Source organism: Danaus plexippus, chromosome 15, assembly GCF_018135715.1.
Source record: "Danaus plexippus chromosome 15, MEX_DaPlex, whole genome shotgun sequence".
NCBI lineage: Eukaryota > Metazoa > Arthropoda > Insecta > Lepidoptera > Nymphalidae > Danaus > Danaus plexippus.
In genome coordinates, this window is record NC_083547.1 from 8,900,230 (window position 1) to 8,918,327 (window position 18,098).

Sequence of the window (18,098 nt, forward strand, 5' to 3'; positions counted from 1 at the left end):
ACACTCTTATATTGTAAATATTAACAATGTCTTTGTACTTTTGTCTGCAACACTTACTTACTTAACTCGTTACAAAGTCTATATTGAATTTGTGCAGACAAGCTAGAGGTGTACGGAACCGCGCCCATCACGGATCTGTTGCTACAACTAGGTCTTCCTCCAACGCCCCCTTCCGTGTCCAGTGATAACTTCTCGTGGGAGCAGGTGTCTGGGCGCGCCCGCAGGACTCTCGGTCTCAGTGTTCTGCTGAGCGTTCAGGTCGCTGAGGATGTGAGGAACACTAGCAGGAACAGGGTCGTGGTGAGGAAATAAAACTTGTATTTGTATATACATTAATAGTACTATTTCAATGTAATGAAACGGGTTCGGTTTCTATGTAATATTTAAACATTTACAAAAAGGTATCCCAGTATTGTGGCGTTTATCGAATTACTTTCCGTTGATAAAAATAAATTTATTCGGTTTTTTTATTATTAAGGATCCTGTAACTTATAGCCTCATTGAGACATACATGTTCATAGCTTACATAAGGGCCTGTTTGAGATAATGCGTTTAGAATGGCTTAGATATGACGTCAGTATTAAATTTGCCTTCTGGTTAAAGGGATTAGTAAAACGTTAAGAAGAAGAATTCTATGTCAAAACAATATGAATAATGAGACCGAACTAAAGTTTTCTCTCAGAAAATATTTCCCTGATTATAGTTTCTAAGTATATTAATAATATATTAGGTATAGGTAAAATATAAGGCTCATAGGAACGACGCTTTAAATCAATTTACTGGATCCTTTTCAAAACATCATATTTGAATCTAAGTCATGCGCTCGTGATTCTCAGTACCCTTGAAGCCTTACCATTAGTAATGCGCGTAGGAAATCACGAACTGAATAAGTATTCTCATCGTCAGATATCATCTGTATGGCAAGGACCGCCTAAAGTTCATGAATTACGTTTTTGACGAAATAATAAGTGCTTGAGTATATTGTTATTACAATAATATCGCAAAAGTTATATTATATAGGTAGAAACAGTGATTTTATTTATTGCTGTTTTTAAATTTATATGAATAAAAAACGTCACGAAATTTTGGTAAAAAAAAATTCAGAACGTACTTCACTTACTCTTATTGAGGATAAATTCAGTTATGACGTCAAAGTTTAACGAAGTCGTCCGGTAAATTCCACCTAACTCCATGTTGTCGTGCCGCCAGTTGGAGCAGGTATCTCCAGGGTTCAGCGATCGTTACCTGCGCCAGGCGGACAAGTTCTCGTTCGAGTTGGAGCAGTACCGGATCTACATCACGTCAATGATCAAAGCCTTCCATCCCGACACGGACGCGGAACGCTTCGCCGACGACATTATAGAATTCAGCAAGACTCTGGCTGGCGTAAGATCACATTATACAGAATACTAGTCGTTTGATCCATGTAGATTATTTTAAGCGTGCGCTTCGGGCACTAAAATATTCAAAGTCGTGATTATAAAACAGCGTATTCATTATTATAATATTAGTGTGTGCTGACCGTTTCTGTGCCTTAGATCATGACGCCGGTGGAGGTTCGTCGCAGCGGCACTCACCTGTTCCACGAGCTGAGTGTGAGTCAGCTGCTGGGAGGGAACGGAGCTCCTCCTGAATGGCACCAGGTATGATATATACAGACATCGATGGTGGACTGGCTTTGTGGTTTTGTTTTACGGAAGTGACGCTCTATTTTACCTTTTAATATGATGATAAGAATGTTGGAAACAAAAATGTTTTTATTCGGTAACTAAGTCGACTGCTCCTTGCATAAATTCTATATTCACAATAAAAAACCAATCAATAATTAGGTATATTTTATGGTTGCCAAACAAGATGAAAAGAAGTAAGTCCTATTTATACTTGCTCTATGTCACAAAGGCTAAAGTCATTCATCTTTAATATTTATAATACTCCAAAAACTTAATGTTTTATTTTATTGAGTATTGAATGATTATTTACTTCGGCAATTATCTATATTGTATTGTTTGCGCGGTGACAGCACGACTGGCAGAAGTATATAGACCTGGTGTTCTCCAACACGAGCGTGTCTCTGACGGACGGCGACCGGGTCATCGTGATGGACCTGCCCTACCTGCACCGCCTGGCCGGCACGCTGGCTCGCACCGACCCACTCATCACAGGTTACACATGATTACATTACACTCTGCAACGATCTGATATTAAGAACTCCTAATGAGGCCAGAGACTCTCCAGTATTCATTTAAATAAAACTTTCGTCTCGTTTTCGAGAACTCGGTTGCTGCGAAGTAATGGAAAAGTCGGGAAAGTGTAGTTTAAAATAATTTAATATCGTTTAGTAACCCGAAAATATTAGTTTAATTTTACTCAAGAATTCCTTTCTCACATTTAACTCCCCAGAGCTTTCCTCCACTAATATTAATTCAGTCTTTATATTCTAAAGTCCTTGTGTGGTGTTGCTAAACGTTAATTAAGTATGAAATTTTTCACTATTGTCTCTATAAAAAATTAGTCAAAATTTATATGAATTTGTCTATCGGCCCCGAGGGCCTCTTCATCAATTTGACGAACCTGTACTGTGTCTTAGAGCGCTTCCTGTGGTGGAGCGTGTTCTCGACCGTGGCTCCGATGACCCGCGCCATATTCCGGACCCTCGGGTTCGAGTTCAGCCGCGCGGCCTGGGGCCTGCGGGCCCGCGTCGACCGTCACAAGGCCTGCGCCGCCAACGTCAACGCCAACTACGGCCTCGCGCTCAGCTACCTCTACGTCAATAAACACTTCGATGAACACGAACGCGAAAAGGTACGGTTCATACTACACGCGCTGCTGTAGACGGTAGTACATGAACATCATGGAGGCGGAACTCCAACTGAGAATGGGCATGGGCTAGATTAGGATTACTCCAAGCCATGGGACTTGTGTTGACACAGTGCTAATTGTCAGGCCATAGAAATGATCGAGGACGTCCGCGAGTCGTTCGCGGAGGCGGCTCGCTCCCTGCCCTGGATGGACGACGGCACGCGGGACACGGCGCTGCACAAGCTGAGAGCCATACGGACCTTCGTGGGCTTCCCCGCCTGGCTCATGGACACACACAAGCTGGACCGACATTACGAACACGTGAGACATACACACACACACACACACATGTAATACTTATTGTAGAATGATTTGTTAAATAGTGTTTTCATAATTGAAAAGGTGGAGGTGGTAGAGGGGAACCTGTTCGAGTCATACTTGAAGCTGACCTGGGCCACCGTCAAGAAGTCGCTGGAGTCTCTGAGAGAGACGCCGGACAGGAACAGGTCGGGTCTCGCGTTAACACTTGTTTGTATGTATGTGTGTTTCGTATCTTAACATATCTCTGTCACGGTCCAGGTGGGTCGCGACCGCCACCACAGTCAATGCCTTCTATTCAGCAACACTTAATTCAGTCAGTGAGTATGACTTACTACTTAGCCGTCACTTATGATGTAGGAATCTTTGTACTTTTAAGAAATTCTAAATTATTTTTTGTGATTCTCAGCATTCCCGGCTGGCATCTTACAACCACCTTTTTACGGAAATGGAATCGAGTGAGTATAAGTATAACATAAAATGTATTTCCTTTGTCTGATATCAAAATGGTTAAATGTTTTCTTGGGATTATTGTATTTTAGTTAAAGAAAAACCCTTAACGATTCTTTTTGTCTGCAAATTTAAACCTTATTTAAGGAGGCTTTCATTAGATGTCAGAGTAATTTATAAGAAGCATACTTCACTCAAGTGACAATTCATTTCAATATTCAGAGTTAAGGGTTGCACTGTGAGAAAAGAAAATCACTACTTGAGTTAATTTGTTATTACTATAATTTTAACAAGTCAAAGAAAGTTTTATCAGCGAAGACGCACCCAAAGAAGCATAACTTGTTGATGGCGTAGAACTATCAATGATAATCAATGTGTTTGATTCAGGGCAATAAACTACGGATCCATCGGAGCCATCATGGGACATGAAGTGACACACGGCTTCGACGATCAAGGTGAGACACGAGGGGTGTTATATATGGACAAGTGAGATGGACTTATTGAGGAAAGAATATTTTGATTGAGAATATAAGGAAAAATATATTAGAAAAAGTTTTAAAGCGCTTGGTATTACAGACCCGAAGAAACAAAAATTCAAATGTAGATATTCTGCTTGGTCTAATAACATGCCAGGTGTTATCAACATACGCATATTGTATATTGAACAGGCGCTGGTTTGTGTTCTGTACCTCCCAAACCCCCGCAGGTCGTCGGTACGATTCAGACGGCAATCTAGCGTCGTGGTGGTCACGGGAAACCCTGGAGCAGTACCAGGCGCGGGTGAGGTGCATCGTGGAGCAATACGACCAGTACGGCCTGCCGCAGCTGGCCGGGTATAACGTGCACGGGTTCAACACGCAGGGGGAAAACATCGCCGACAACGGGGGCCTTCGGGCCGCGCTCCGGGCTTACCGCAGGCACGAGGCGCGCGCCGGGCGGGCCGCCCTCCTGCCAGGCCTCCCGGGACACACTCCCACACAACTCTTCTTCCTCGGATTCGCCCAGGTGTGACATACAGATTCGTAACTAGACAATATAAGACCTAATAATAATGAATCTCTGACAGATCCAAACTTTGTGAAATGTCTGATCCAACGTGTTTATAGATATGGTGCGGGAACTCCACTACGGGGGCGCTGAAATCGAAAATGGTGGAAGGCGTCCACAGTCCTAACAAAATAAGAGTCATAGGGACCTTGAGCAATTCCAAGGAGTTCTCAGAAGCTTGGAAATGTCCTCTGGGGTCTCCCATGAACCCAGAACACAAGTGCGTTTTGTGGTAAACATTATTTAGATGTAAGACAACCAAAGACAAGACTCAAGTTACCCCTAAGTTACCATAGACATAGATATTAACATTTAAGGACCAGTGAACATATGTGATTTATTAGGCCTAAGTTATATCAGAAAAACAAAAAAATATACATCTCAATGTACAAAATATGACATTGTTACCGATATTGTTTGTATTAAGTAAGAAATGCATTTTTATTAGAGGACTAACAAATATATAGAGAACTTATTGATAACGAATTATGTGATTGTAACTTTAATACACGAACCGTAACATACGGATAGGACACGTTTACTGTTAAGGATAAAAAAAATATTAAAAATTATTTATTTCAAAATAAAAACATTACATGTAAAGAGGTTTTTTTATTTTTTTCTCATGTACTGGAACTTGTAGACGGGCGCTGAGACGGCCGTGCCTCGTTTGACTCTCTTTGGCTTCATAACTTTAGCGTCTTGTAAATGTCTCTTGATCTCCAGTTTTTGTTGGACTACCGTCAGATGTTTTTCCCTGTCTATTCTCTTTGACAGTTCTTTGTATGTACGCTCTTTCATTTTCTTAGTTGAATTGACAAACTGGAATACATAGAGCTTTATAGAACGTGTTTTTGTTTTATCAATAATCTTGTATAGTTAGGAAATTAGTTGAATTAGAAATGAACATTAATGAGCTATTTATTATATGTATAGATGTTAATTCAAGAGTTGCTTAAATGGTGCATGTACAGGAGATAACCGACCTCATCGTTAACTTCAGGAAGAGTAATCTTATCCAGATCCGACAGCCTTGGTCTGTTGGACTTCCTGTTGATGAGTGAGGGATGTGTGTCTAGTCTTTTGGCTAAATCAAAGTTCTTTGCCTCGTCTTCTTCTACAAAGAACACGTGAGTGTTGGGCGTAGAGTCCGCTACATTCGTCATGTGGAGTTGAGACTGGAAGAAAATGATAACATCTGATATAATTCACGTATTTGTATTACATGAAAACTTCCAACTAAATCTGACTTCAGGTGTAAAAATCAGTTTTCTCTTGATACACTAATGTAGGGTTGACAACCTCCAATTTTAAAAACCAAGCTTTATGCCGTACAAGATGCCAGAATGATTAAATTAATATCCGATGCATCAGGTGAAGTAAGTCTAGCAAGTAAAATAATCACATTTTTTAAATAAAATTATATGAATTGGTTAGTAGTTATTAAATTATACAGAAACCTTTAGTTTGTAAAAAGAAAAGGTTAGATCAGTATTGAACAGGGGCGTGCAGAGAGATTGGGGCAGATTAAGCAAAGTATGTTTGAAAAATAAAATACGAATTTCTATCATAATTTCCTTCTCCCAAACATTGATAAAAATGAGATCTAAGACTTTCGCAAGCATTCATTTAAATGAAACTAATATTTTCGGATTACTACGCGCATTTTATTATTTTTAACGGGCAGACGAGATGTTTGCCGTAATCACGATTGCTGCAAAGTAAACTAAACATCGGGAGTAGTGTAGTTTTTAAAAATACTCGTAGTAATCCGAAAATCTTAATTTCATTTAAACACTGATAATATTCGCGCATAAAGTTACAGCAGTCCGAAAAGAACATCTGTATAGTTTAAAAACCTATCAACTACCTCCGAGCCACGAAACTACCTTAAATCGATTACGATCTGATATATAACGATACGATATCCAGATGAGATCCAAACCTCTAATTATTATTTTTTGAAAACAACAAACAAGGAAAACAAAATAACTTATTTGTGTGTACACAACCTGCTAGCTGATTATAACTATCATAATACTTTTTATTAAAACGAATAACATAACCTTTTTTTTCAGTTAAATCTAAACTGGTCACACAACGTCCCATTGTAATTATTCTAATTTTATCATCAAACAACAACAAACGACAACGACAACGACAAATTCAAACGACAATTAAAATCTACTCGTGATTAATTTCGTTAAACACACATCACCAGTACAGTACAGGGCTCACAACAATAATTTTTTATTATTCGTTAATAAATTCACTCATAAGCTTCTTAAAATTTATTCACTGGCACTTAGAAAGACAATAATAACAAAATGTAAACTTAGGAAGACAATATTAATAACAAAGAAATATTAAAACAGTATACCTACAAATTAAAAACACGTTTTTCATTTGTCAGTTTCTATGAGTTTTTAAACGAGTAGGGTTAAGGAAGCAGTGCCTCTCGAACCCTAACACATGCATAGTTTTTGCACACACACATACAAATGTTTCCTGAATACAACATGAGATTTGTAGATCGTCCTTGAGATTATTTGTGCCTTGAGTAGTTGTGCATACAAGCGCTCTGGCTGGGAGGCGGCACTAGACGCTAGCAGCGGTCGATGGAAAGTGTTAGTTTTTCAGTTGATAGATGGCACCATTATCAATTTTACCAAATCGTGAATCAAATGACATTTTAAATGTGTGTAAAAATTCGAATTTCGCAATGTATGGTTAAAAGTATGTAAATAAGAATTAAACAATATAGTTTTAGTTGTTATATGAGTAGGGTAAGCAGTGATTATTTGCATCTATGGTGTGCACACCACTGGTATTTAATAAAATCGAATATTATACACTGATTATTTTTTTAATATCCTTTTCAAATTACATTAATTGCTTTCAGTATCTGTGGTCGAGTTGACAAATAATCAGGTAATAGTCCACACTTCATATGTTATATAGTTTTGATTATTACTGTAACAGACAAACATACATAACATTCTTTTATCCACTGAATTTATGACTGGAAACCCTTTTTAATTATTTGAAAGTCATGATACCGCTTGTGACCTTACAATTTTATGACAGCATAATTTTCAAGTTGACAAACTGAGGGTAACGCTTTAAAACTTCGTTTTTATGTCACAGGGTACTACAAAAACTAGGACATGTGCTGGGAAAGCAGAACGGATAGTAACCCAATAAAGAAATTTAAGAAAAATTCACAATGAAATAGTAATATATCATTAAGAATTTTTATTAATTCTTCCTTACCTGCATCCTCTGTATTCTTCTGCTCTCAATTGTTCTCTTCATATTGATATATTTAAGATCTTGCGTTTGCATCAATTTCACCTGCTCGGAAGTCACTTCGTCCTCATTTTCTAATTCATGATGTTCCTGAATACCAATTTATTTAAGTCAATAATAAATATTAAGTGGTATGGTGTAAAAAAAATATGCTTTCGGATTATAAGTCCAATATTCCCCATAAATTCGCTACACATCTTATGACTAGTAATCATTATTCTTACCCCATCCTTTACTCTTGAATTAATCATGTGAAAGTAAAACTCATCGGGGTTTTTATCCAAGGTTCGTTTACGTAAAAGTTTGAGCGTTGCTCCCTTCTCATGGTAATCCTCGGCTCGTTTCTTATAATCTTTCTTCTTCTCTAGTAGTCCTAAGTGTTTCCGAGCTTCTGGCTGATGCCTTTCCTTATGTGTTTTCTGATTGGCTTTTGCCGCTTTCTTCCAAGACGACATTGTGTTTATCGCTTAATGTATCCTTAAATATAATTTAAAAAACTTCTCTCACTGCTCTTGTAAAGTATTTTTACAGCAACATCAGTTAAAAAGGAAATACTTAACTGTCAATAGTTTCTTCACCGAAACGTCACATTCACGTGTTATAATTGTCATTTGTCAATAGAAAACGTCAACTTATTAATTATTGTATGTTATCGAATTGGGTTTTTGAATATTATTTTTTATTTGTCTTAAATTGAAAGATAAATATAATTTTTAATATTATTATGTCTAATTTATTTTAGTGCTTTAAAAAATTTACTGAAAACAAAAATAAATCCAGCACCGCAAAACCGTCGACCGTTTCTGTAGAAACCCCGATGAAGTGTGCCTTCACAATATAATTATCTCTCATCGTAGCCATCTGATACAAAGATCTAACTTCAACTAGATAACATTTCGTTCTTAGACCCGCTGAAGAAAAAAATAGTAATATACTGTTCATGAGATTTAAAGTGAACTTAGTAAAAATATAAAAAATCCTAAAGTATCAACCATTGAGACTCTCTTCCTTCAGATGTTACGTCGGCTCAAAATGTCGGCGTTGAAATACAGACTAATATTAATAAGGGAACAGTCGGATTGCAAATAAATCGTTCTTCCAAGCATCGGAGTGTGTTAGTCCAAAGCAAATCAACATCCGTTGAGTTGACAAATCATGGTCACCACTAAAAAAAATTTTTGATTGAAAATACTAAATCATAGTGTCCAAATTTTTTTTTTCGGCAATTTAAATATTGCTTGTTAAAACGCACCTAATAGTTTTTGGCAAATTTTCATTTGGGACTAAAGTAATTTCTTAAGTCAGTTGATGCGCTTTGTAAGTTGTTGTGTTGTTTTTGTGCTCCAATGCATTTTATACAATAGTGGCGAGTTCTTAGTCAATTAATGATTTTTAAATTTTTATAATTTGTTAAATGTTTCCATTTAATTATTTAACTTACTAGTGCATTCGAAGTGTAAACTCAAGGAATTCCAATGATTAATTATTTGAGCATTTTAAACGAAATATTTAAGTTAATATTATAGATAGAGATAGAGAAAGACATCAGTATGCCTAAAGCAAGTACTTGCAGTAACACATTACACGCTAACCTAACCCAGGTTAATTCTACAATATATGAAGATTTATGAATGAAAATCTATTAACTGTACTTATGTAGTGTCACGCTTATAGTATAAAAATATTATTTTATAATCTTAATGGGTTATAGGTACTCATATTATTAATTTATATAAATTAAATATATATATATGTATTTATCTTTTATAGAGTCACCTGTAGAGTATATGTTTAAGAAGAAATTATGACAAAAAAAAAACAGTTTTTGTGTATTTTATTAGTAATATTTTCATTTCACAAGATGAGTCTTGGTGAAAACTAAATTTTATTTAACAAACACATTAAAGAGCCTTAATATTTTAATGCTCGAGATCAGATCTCTGTTATCCTTTACTGTACTTTATACCTGGTGTATATTGTACTAACTAAAGTAGACATTATACATTATCTCTGATTCAACGCTTCTCTTTACGTAGGTACCCATATTGTACAGACAGTGTTACTAGCACACAATAATAATCATTAAAAAAAAAAGATGTGAAATGTCATGAACATAGTTTACTGAGCCAATACTATTGAACAACAGCTGATACATTCTCAATCTCGGTAGATTTTTTAATCTCTATAGGCAATCTAACGCACAAAAGAAACAGCATTTCCAAAGCACTAAACAGGCCGACACCCAAAAACATATTAAAGACGCCACCTAAGGAAGCTGTGAATAAAAAAAAATTAACAATAAAATTAATAAATACTATAAAGAAAATATTCTTAATATTAAATAGCGTACACAGTAATGTAATCCAGGTTTCGGTCGGTGTGACCACAAAAGATCTAGAGCCGCTCATCCTGACAGCCAGTCTTAGCACCGAGCTCGTAGACACATTCAAACCCGCGCTGAAAGTCATGCCGTGTCACCAAACGGTTCATTAAAAATCATACAATTATTAGTTCACATGTTTTACTATATCTTATCAATCGTCTCATTGATCGCATTCATTAGACTGGATTCCAGCGACAAGTCGGTTATCATTTTGGTGCAGGACGGCAAGCATTTGCAGCTATGGTTTCCTGAACAAAAGAAAATGTGTTTTATTTTCATTTAATTTACTCTTGATAATATGATTCTGCGGCTTGCAATGCACATTACCATTGACTGTTTTAAATGAATGCAAACATTTTAGTTGTGTCACTCGACAGTAAGGCAGAGTTTTAGTTATCTGTGATCGAATCGAGTCTGCGCATCCACAGATTCTTTCAATGCATTTCAACTGGAAATAACACGAATATATAAAAATAATAATATTGAATAGGTACATTAAAGTTTCACAAACGCCTTCTCACTAAACATTCCCTCTTAGTGTATCCTTCCGTAGTCATACACGTGCCGTCAACCAATTTATCAGAATCCTTATCGATAACCGAAGTAAACGACATTTGGGCGAGATAATTAAATCCTGGTGTTAACGATTTCGGTTCGACCCATTCTTCTCCTTTATACCCCGTGAAGAACTATAAGCAATACGCAATTAACGTAGTAAAGACTAATCTTATAATATACATATAGTGTTATATGTTTTCGCCTAGGAGATGTATTTTGCAAGAGTAACGATATTGAAGCTTCTAATACATGTGGTGTTAGAATAATAAGATCACATCACATCATTAGCTTCACCTCACGACTCTCATCACGAATGTAGCTAACAGCTTATAACAAAATTTCTTTACTAAAATAGATCATAGTGCGACTCTAGCAAGTAGCAACTGTTTATTTCCAAGCGCCAAATAGTTTGATTACGAAATTATATTTGCTCATACTTTATATTCTGTCTTTTTTACTATAGAGTATAGATGATAACCCACCTGGCAGCCGGTCACTGTTTCGCTTTCATCAGAACATTTAACTGCGACATGTAGTTTGCTTGTGGTTTCGTATAGAGACACTTTAGGAAGGCTTACACTGAAATAGAAGCTATGGTTCAGTAGTTTGTGGACGTCCGAAAAAATATATACTAAATAAATAATGGGTAAGGAGATAAATAACGAATATATTTTCTTTTATTTAATACAGGCTGTCTCTAACATTATTCTCAATGTGATGGTATCTGTATAAATTTAATTAGTAATGATCCTATAAGATTTAATTAATTTTCAACCGAATATGATATGAGTGCAGGTGTAGGACGTGACAAAGAGGAAATAAATAAAAGAAAGAGGATTTTCTAAAGTCTATTCAGACTTATCACGATTATCGCTTCGCTAAGGAAACGAATCTGTGTTACCGCCGGTGGAGCTGATGATTTATCGATACACTGATTGCTTTTGATGGGCATATCTCTGATAAGTCTCTAATGACTACAAAAGTCTAATTGACCAAGGAAAGAAAAGCTTGTCATTTAATACAAATTAATAATGTTTCGCCTGATAAAGAGTCCGAGATTGTGTAGCAAATTTAATTGAGCAGATGATACATAATCATAATATTAAATTAATCTCTGGATTGGTCGCAAGTAATTGTATTCAACCATCTTCTTTACATTATCTAAGGAGGCCCTTTTGAAGTAAGGTCTACCGGCTGCGGAATTGGACTTTCTCTCGGTCACTTCCTCGCTTATAGCGTTTTTGAGGTTATACTGAATAAAGAGAAGTTCTTGCTGACTTAGATCCAGTCTTTGTTGAGATTCTACCACAACTGGTCACTTCCTACCGGAACACTATGGTAGAGCAGTTGGATCTGTTATTTCAAATGTTCCTTTGAACATTACTAGCTGGTGGTCTATTTTTAAAGCAATCTGTAGCCAGAAAATCATCGGTTTATTACATTTTTGAAAGGGAAATCACATCATGTGCTTATAATCATTTTATATAAGATCTTAATAGTATTTTATGTTAAGAACAATACCCTACTGGAAAACGGAAAGCATTAACGTAGATTTTAGTTTTTGCAGGCACTATCGGTCAGTCTAAAGCTACTTAAAATTGAACTTGCATTTAGGTATAAAATATCACTCACTTCTGCGGTCTCATGACACAACACACCCCCCATTCAGTGAATTCCTTATTAAAAAGTTTCTCACAGCTCACAATGTCATACTGCCAACGACAATTAAGAACAATACTTTCACAGGAAGGCACAACAGCCATTAAAACTTGTTTTATAGTTATTTGCTCCTCGTTAAGAAAGTTTTCTAACAAACCGAGCTGTTCTAGCGATGGAAATCTTCTTAGAAGCACGTTCATCAAAATGGTAGAGAGACGTTTCGTGTTGTTTGAGGAAGAACTGGAATTCACAAAAAGTGGGTGTAACAATGTAAGTAATTTTACCGAAAACATGCCTTTACTTACAATTTTTGTTCGAACAGACGTGCAACAGTTTGAGGCGGAGGGCAGACAGCTACGGTCGGTAGTTTCATCTGCATGGTAGCTCCTCGCATGTCGTGCAGGGTCAACACTGCTGGCACCTGAAGGAAGCGAGCCCACAACACTGCACAGAGCACGCCCGCACAACACGCACTCGCCACACAACATAACAACCAACCGACACTGATGACGGAGCAGTTAGGACATGAATACACTAAACTATAGAGAGGGTGGAATGTACTTCATGAAGAAGGAACAAAAAACTATGTCCGAGGAAAGATTTCTAGGCATACTAACTTCTTGGTTGAAATTTTGTTTCTATAGAGATTTTTATATTTCTTTACAGAAACCGTGTTCGAGGACAGATTAGCTAAAAATATGTGGATGTCAGGTTGAAATGTACAGAGGTTAAATAACAGTGGTAAAGGTCGCGTCTACCATATTCTGGTTAATTCCCAATCATCAACAGATGTGATATAAGTCAAGCGCTATCTATTCAGATATAAAAACTAATGTTCCTATACTAACCGATCACAGTAATATCTGGAGCACAAATATTTGAAGCCGTGCAGGGTTGTCGTTTTATAAAAGTGTCGCATGGCGCGACCCACAGCCGAGGACTTCATTCTATATATTCATTCAATGCGCCCATCAAACACAGCAGACCTGCGTTTATGTCTATGCTCCTGTCTATTTAGATGCTATATCTGCTCGACAAACTAATGTTCGATTCAAACACGTAGTTATCATTTAAATTTTAAGCTGTACATAGCTTCACATGAAGCCACCCTATTATTAGAGATCCTTATCGTGAACACGACACTTGACTTCATTTAACCGCAGCTGTTACAATATAAATTACTTTCAGCGACCTCGTTGGATTTTAATTACAGAGAATGTATTTTCAAAATATAATCGAGGATCATGTTAATTAAACGCGACGTGTCGGACTTTTCCTTCGAACATTTTATATTGAAGATTTAAAAGTATGGTACATACTTCGAAGGTCGAACGGTATATGAGAGAGAACATACCGTTATTGTAGAACTTTGTACGTGAGAAATGAAACAAGACGCCTATAAAACATTGAGATTTATTTAAACATCGATCTACAAAGACGGAAGTAACAAAAATATTTTTATCAAATTATATTTATATATATACATAATATATATAGTATATAAAATACAATACAAAAGGTCGCATTAAGACCCGACAAGATGGCGCTAACTCCATATTATAGGAACCATTCCGTCATTTCCGACTCGTGTAAGAAACCTTTATATTAAGAGATTATATAATGTTCATAAAAAGAAACATCGATCTTCTAACACTTACTATAGACATCATCTACATTATATCGAACTACTTATAGCCGGTTATATATTCGGATGGATACATTACAAACATTTTTAGATATTATCATTACTAATATTAAATTTTTTTTTTATAATATGGCATTCATCCGTGCAAAGACGTGCACAGTATATTCTGCCAGTGTCATGTAGAATGAAGGACACAATGCTAACATTTATATCGTCCAAAAAAATGATCAAGCTTTATAACTATCATATTTTCACAGATAATGAAGACCTGTCAATGAAACTAGTATTATTCGGATTTACTAGTTTCATTTAAATGAATACTCGAGAAAATCTTAGATCTCATTACCTGTCAATGACTTTATTGACACATGTCAACGTCAATTTAGTCATTTTGTGCAAAGAGGATAGAATGTCTAAAAATTAAAAATCTCAAAAAGCTTTTTTTTTTCATATTTACTAAACCGAAATATATATTTTTATATACCTAATAGGCTACGTGTTATACACATCCAATCATTTATTGTACCTTTACTAAGACTATAACTTTTCATCACAGAAATTAATATCAACATTCAAATAAAACGCACTACAATAATATAGCTTATGTAAAGCAGAATGATTCACATACAATCAATAAGATAAATATGGTTCCAAAACTACTACTCTATAACAGCGAAAGATCTTTGATATATCCACAGTTAATGCACTTATAATGACACTACAGTCCTTTTTGAGGTAACGTGATCCCCGATGACGCTCTTAGTCCGAGACGAGTCTCAGTACTATATCTGGGTCAGCTCTGGGCCTGGTGCGAGGGAGAGCGTATCGGTAGATGGTGACCCTCAGTCAGGCGGATGTTGGGGGAGCGCGGGCGGGGCGCACGTCCAGGAGACAGAAGGGGGCTCGGCAGACGGGACAGGAGCCCCGCGCGCTCAGCCATTCTGCCGGAGGGCCGCTCGCACGAGCCGCCCACCACCGGGCCATGCATGACGCACACCATAATACTCTGTATATTAAAATATACCTCATGCCTATACCGCCTTTCAATATTAAAAAAGATTGAAATAAAATAAAAAACTCATCGACGCGAGTTTTGTAACCAGCTACTTCTACGAAGTCTCGCACTACCAGCTTTGACAGTAAACTTTTTAATATAAACAATGTTTAACAATGCCACTTAAGTAAAAGATTCAAAAATACATTCTTAAATTTAATAAGCTTCAAATAATTTAATGAAAGTATGGCTAATAAAGCCTAATGTTGCTCTTCAATCACGCCCAAAGAAGCGGGCCAGACGTTGAGTGTGACTATAGGAAGTGGAATGTTGAGTTGACTTTCTGTCATGTATAAGATCAAATCCAAATTTTGGGGCCAAAAGTTGAACCAAGCTGAGACACCCAAACCAACCGTCTGCAGCAGGTTGGTCCCCATTTTTTTGATCGTAGTTAGTAATCAGTAAAACTTGACTGGTCGTGGGATCCAGGCTAAACTACGGGCATAAGGCTATTGGCTAAGGCCACGGCAATGAGGCAAATTCGTCGATAAAATTATTCCGAGTTTATATGAAACGCTTAAACGTCTCGATCTGCTACGGTGATTGGCCGGCTGGCCGACAACAAATCTCGCCTCACAATCTTTTAAGATAGACTACTTTCCAAAAACAGCGAATTTGACAAGGACGGTTACCCGAGACCTATACTCACCACAGACTTAGGTTAAGCCTTTAATGAATAAAGTCTTTTAAATTTGTAGAAAAATAACATTGTAGATCACACCAAAGGACAAAGAGATAATCGTCGGCCATCTTTTCAATACAATACCTGCAGTTACACTGTTGGCAGGCAGGAAGCGCGGGCGCAGGCTGCGGCTCGTGCGGGGGACAGAGGCGGTCCAGCTTCACGTCCGCCGTGGCCTGCATACAGCCGATGCACGGCTCCAGTTCCTAATTAATTGTTTAAACAATCACGACCACCGTGACTTCTCAGCAGCTATCTATTTGTAATGCGGTCATGGAGAATAGATGGCATCTTCTTTCGTGGAGGCACCGCATTCAGAAGCACTAGGTGCTGTGTGATAGCTGTCGTCAAGTTTTTGAATTTCAAGGAAGCGGATGTTGATGTTACTTTTGTCAATTATACTAAATTACAGATGTTTCGGGTTTACTGGAGTGCAGTCGGATATATGATAGTATTTGCATATTTAATTGATACATCTCTTAACCTATTAGTATATGAGCTATTTAAGCTATATACTAATAGGTTAAGATAAGCATATTCATGTTAAGATGTTATGTTGTCCCAAAGTGTTTGTTAACATATTATTGAACACATGACAGTGACAGCAGGTCTCATCCGTACATAACTTACAAGTCTCTATCCTTTAAGTATAATCTGAACAATAATATCTTGAGACCTTCCCAGACAGTATGATAGGATTTAGTCAGATTAAGAAAAATTTATCGAACTTCATTTGTATATAAGCTACCAGCTTTGTCTGGCTGCAACTTTGAATAATTTAAAATTGACTACACATAAGCCTGTGTGCTGGTGAAAAAACAATCTCAACATTTTGAATTTTCATGTCTGTTATAAACAATTTTTTGAGTTCTTAAATCATGCTCCCCGTACTACTCACCTGATCCACATAATACACGGGGTTTTGTTCAACATGTTGCTTGAACACCTTGACGAATCTCTCGATTAGAGTGGGCAGTAGGGAGATGTGGTCGGGCACTCTGACAGGACGTTCCAGCCTCGGCTGCAAGTCTCGTAAGGCCGTAGTTGAGATCCTGAAGGTGAATCGTTTGATATCAACTCTTGATGGTATTACTTCAATGTTGACATATTGGATCTCGTCTTCTCCAGTCGGGGTCAAATTGTGACTATCCGTCTGTGGAATATTGAAACGCATTAATGTAAAACTGCCTCAATAATTATAATCATGTTTGTCACATTTGCTAACTTACGGCCGTAGCAACCAAAGTGCAGTCAGATTGTTTCACAATATTGGTCCCATACTGTGTCACCTTTATAAGAAATGAATTTGTAGCAATGAACTTGCTAGTCGCCGTCAGGTTAATGGATACTTTTTCAATACTGAAATGTAATTTTAATATTGTTAGCTTACTCTATGTATTTTCCAATGTAAGGCCAGCCTCAAGCACCTGTAGAAATATTAAGATGATGCTTCTGACTTAGTATGTACCTTCGGAAATCCAAATTGAAATGAGAAGCTACTACTCTCCAGTCGCTACCTTCATTCACATATGGCAGTAGTGCCTTAACAACTGGATGCTTCTTCTTATCATGTTCCCACCAGCAAACTATCTTGTAGCACATAAGGACGGGTATTATACCAGTCGCGAGTGCGGCCGCCGGCATCCAGACGCTATCTTCACCTCCGCACCATAACGTGAATACATAACCAAGGGGTAAAGCCGAGTGTATCAGAGCGGTTATCGTGATCCTCTTCATGTGATAACCAATGAAATTCACATTTTCAGATCCGAGGAAGTTGTCTAGTAGTTGAGGTATAGTAAAGCCGGCAGCCACGAACTCCGTAGGCGGATAGACGACGCAGATAGCAAAGAGGATATAGAAAAGAGTAATCAACACATCCATTGTAAAATGAATAAATATAAAGACAAATTAAGTTTTTCTTGACTATTTGTAATTCAATCAAATACTTAGGCGTTGGCCAATGTAATAAAAAAAATCTAATAGAAATTGTGTAGGTGGTATCGGCACTGCAATGTATTGATCGAAGCACTGTAGTTATTTTGTTAGACGATGATGCACGGATGCAAGCATTTTGCACACAGCTGATTATTTGACAACAAAGTCATCGTGTTTTGACTTATTGAGAGTATTTAATGCTTATGAGAATTATTAGAAATAATCTACATTATTTAATTATGTTAAAAAATATGAT

At 37.0% G+C, this 18,098-nt stretch overlaps 4 protein-coding genes across 5 annotated transcripts in view; 1 reads left to right on the plus strand and 3 right to left on the minus strand.

Moving 5' to 3' along the window:
* LOC116766561 (neprilysin-4-like) overlaps positions 1–5,217 on the plus strand; it is a 28,639-nt gene extending 23,422 nt beyond the window's left edge. For both annotated transcript variants that reach the window (XM_061522771.1, XM_032656457.2), the window contains 12 exons: positions 98–300; positions 1,210–1,386; positions 1,539–1,643; positions 2,021–2,162; positions 2,588–2,802; positions 2,944–3,120; positions 3,202–3,305; positions 3,379–3,437; positions 3,527–3,575; positions 3,955–4,022; positions 4,274–4,572; positions 4,674–5,217. In XM_061522771.1, coding sequence (XP_061378755.1) covers positions 98–300; positions 1,210–1,386; positions 1,539–1,643; positions 2,021–2,162; positions 2,588–2,802; positions 2,944–3,120; positions 3,202–3,305; positions 3,379–3,437; positions 3,527–3,575; positions 3,955–4,022; positions 4,274–4,572; positions 4,674–4,850 — 1,775 coding nt within the window. In that variant the 3' untranslated portion in view covers positions 4,851–5,217. The remainder of the gene's footprint in view (positions 1–97; positions 301–1,209; positions 1,387–1,538; positions 1,644–2,020; positions 2,163–2,587; positions 2,803–2,943; positions 3,121–3,201; positions 3,306–3,378; positions 3,438–3,526; positions 3,576–3,954; positions 4,023–4,273; positions 4,573–4,673) is intronic.
* LOC116766564 (probable U3 small nucleolar RNA-associated protein 11) lies at positions 5,175–8,490 on the minus strand. The gene is made up of 4 exons (XM_032656462.2): positions 8,148–8,490; positions 7,888–8,013; positions 5,601–5,792; positions 5,175–5,436 (listed from the first exon to the last, which is right to left on the minus strand). Exons 1-4 carry the CDS (start codon positions 8,376–8,378, stop codon positions 5,227–5,229), a joined length of 759 nt encoding a protein of 252 aa, XP_032512353.2. The 5' UTR covers positions 8,379–8,490; the 3' UTR covers positions 5,175–5,226.
* A 1,536-nt stretch (positions 8,491–10,026) lies between these two features.
* On the minus strand, positions 10,027–13,574 carry LOC116766267 (pickpocket protein 11-like). The gene is made up of 9 exons (XM_061522833.1): positions 13,372–13,574; positions 12,829–13,026; positions 12,497–12,763; positions 11,347–11,443; positions 10,828–10,995; positions 10,634–10,754; positions 10,449–10,554; positions 10,274–10,380; positions 10,027–10,198 (listed from the first exon to the last, which is right to left on the minus strand). The coding sequence occupies exons 1-9, from the start codon at positions 13,467–13,469 to the stop codon at positions 10,056–10,058; spliced, it is 1,305 nt and encodes a 434-aa protein (XP_061378817.1). The 5' UTR covers positions 13,470–13,574; the 3' UTR covers positions 10,027–10,055.
* Positions 13,575–13,920: 346 nt separating this feature from the next.
* Positions 13,921–18,002, minus strand: LOC116766266 (E3 ubiquitin-protein ligase TM129). The gene is made up of 5 exons (XM_032656070.2): positions 17,373–18,002; positions 17,134–17,263; positions 16,803–17,057; positions 15,989–16,110; positions 13,921–15,174 (listed from the first exon to the last, which is right to left on the minus strand). The coding sequence occupies exons 1-5, from the start codon at positions 17,786–17,788 to the stop codon at positions 15,015–15,017; spliced, it is 1,083 nt and encodes a 360-aa protein (XP_032511961.1). The 5' UTR covers positions 17,789–18,002; the 3' UTR covers positions 13,921–15,014.
* Between the last annotated feature and the right edge of the window lie 96 nt (positions 18,003–18,098).

Bases quoted from the DNA above. Each gene is read 5' to 3' on its own strand.
- LOC116766267 (XM_061522833.1), bottom strand. From the start codon at position 13,469: ATGAAGTCCTCGGCTGTGGGTCGCGCCATGCGACACTTTTATAAAACG. The intron at 10,555-10,633 runs GTAATGTGCATT...TCTTTTGTTCAG, and splicing joins TTCATTTAAAACAGTCAATG to GAAACCATAGCTGCAAATGC. The intron at 10,381-10,448 runs GTAAAACATGTG...CATGACTTTCAG, and splicing joins GAGACGATTGATAAGATATA to CGCGGGTTTGAATGTGTCTA.
- LOC116766564 (XM_032656462.2), bottom strand. From the start codon at position 8,378: ATGTCGTCTTGGAAGAAAGCGGCAAAAGCCAATCAGAAAACACATAAG. The intron at 8,014-8,147 runs GTAAGAATAATG...ATTGGTATTCAG, and splicing joins ATTCAAGAGTAAAGGATGGG to GAACATCATGAATTAGAAAA. The intron at 5,437-5,600 runs GTCGGTTATCTC...TATGTATTCCAG, and splicing joins TTCCTGAAGTTAACGATGAG to TTTGTCAATTCAACTAAGAA.
- LOC116766266 (XM_032656070.2), bottom strand. From the start codon at position 17,788: ATGGATGTGTTGATTACTCTTTTCTATATCCTCTTTGCTATCTGCGTC. The intron at 17,058-17,133 runs GTAAGTTAGCAA...AATATTCCACAG, and splicing joins GCACTTTGGTTGCTACGGCC to ACGGATAGTCACAATTTGAC. The intron at 16,111-16,802 runs GTGAGTAGTACG...ACAATTAATTAG, and splicing joins CCGTGTATTATGTGGATCAG to GAACTGGAGCCGTGCATCGG.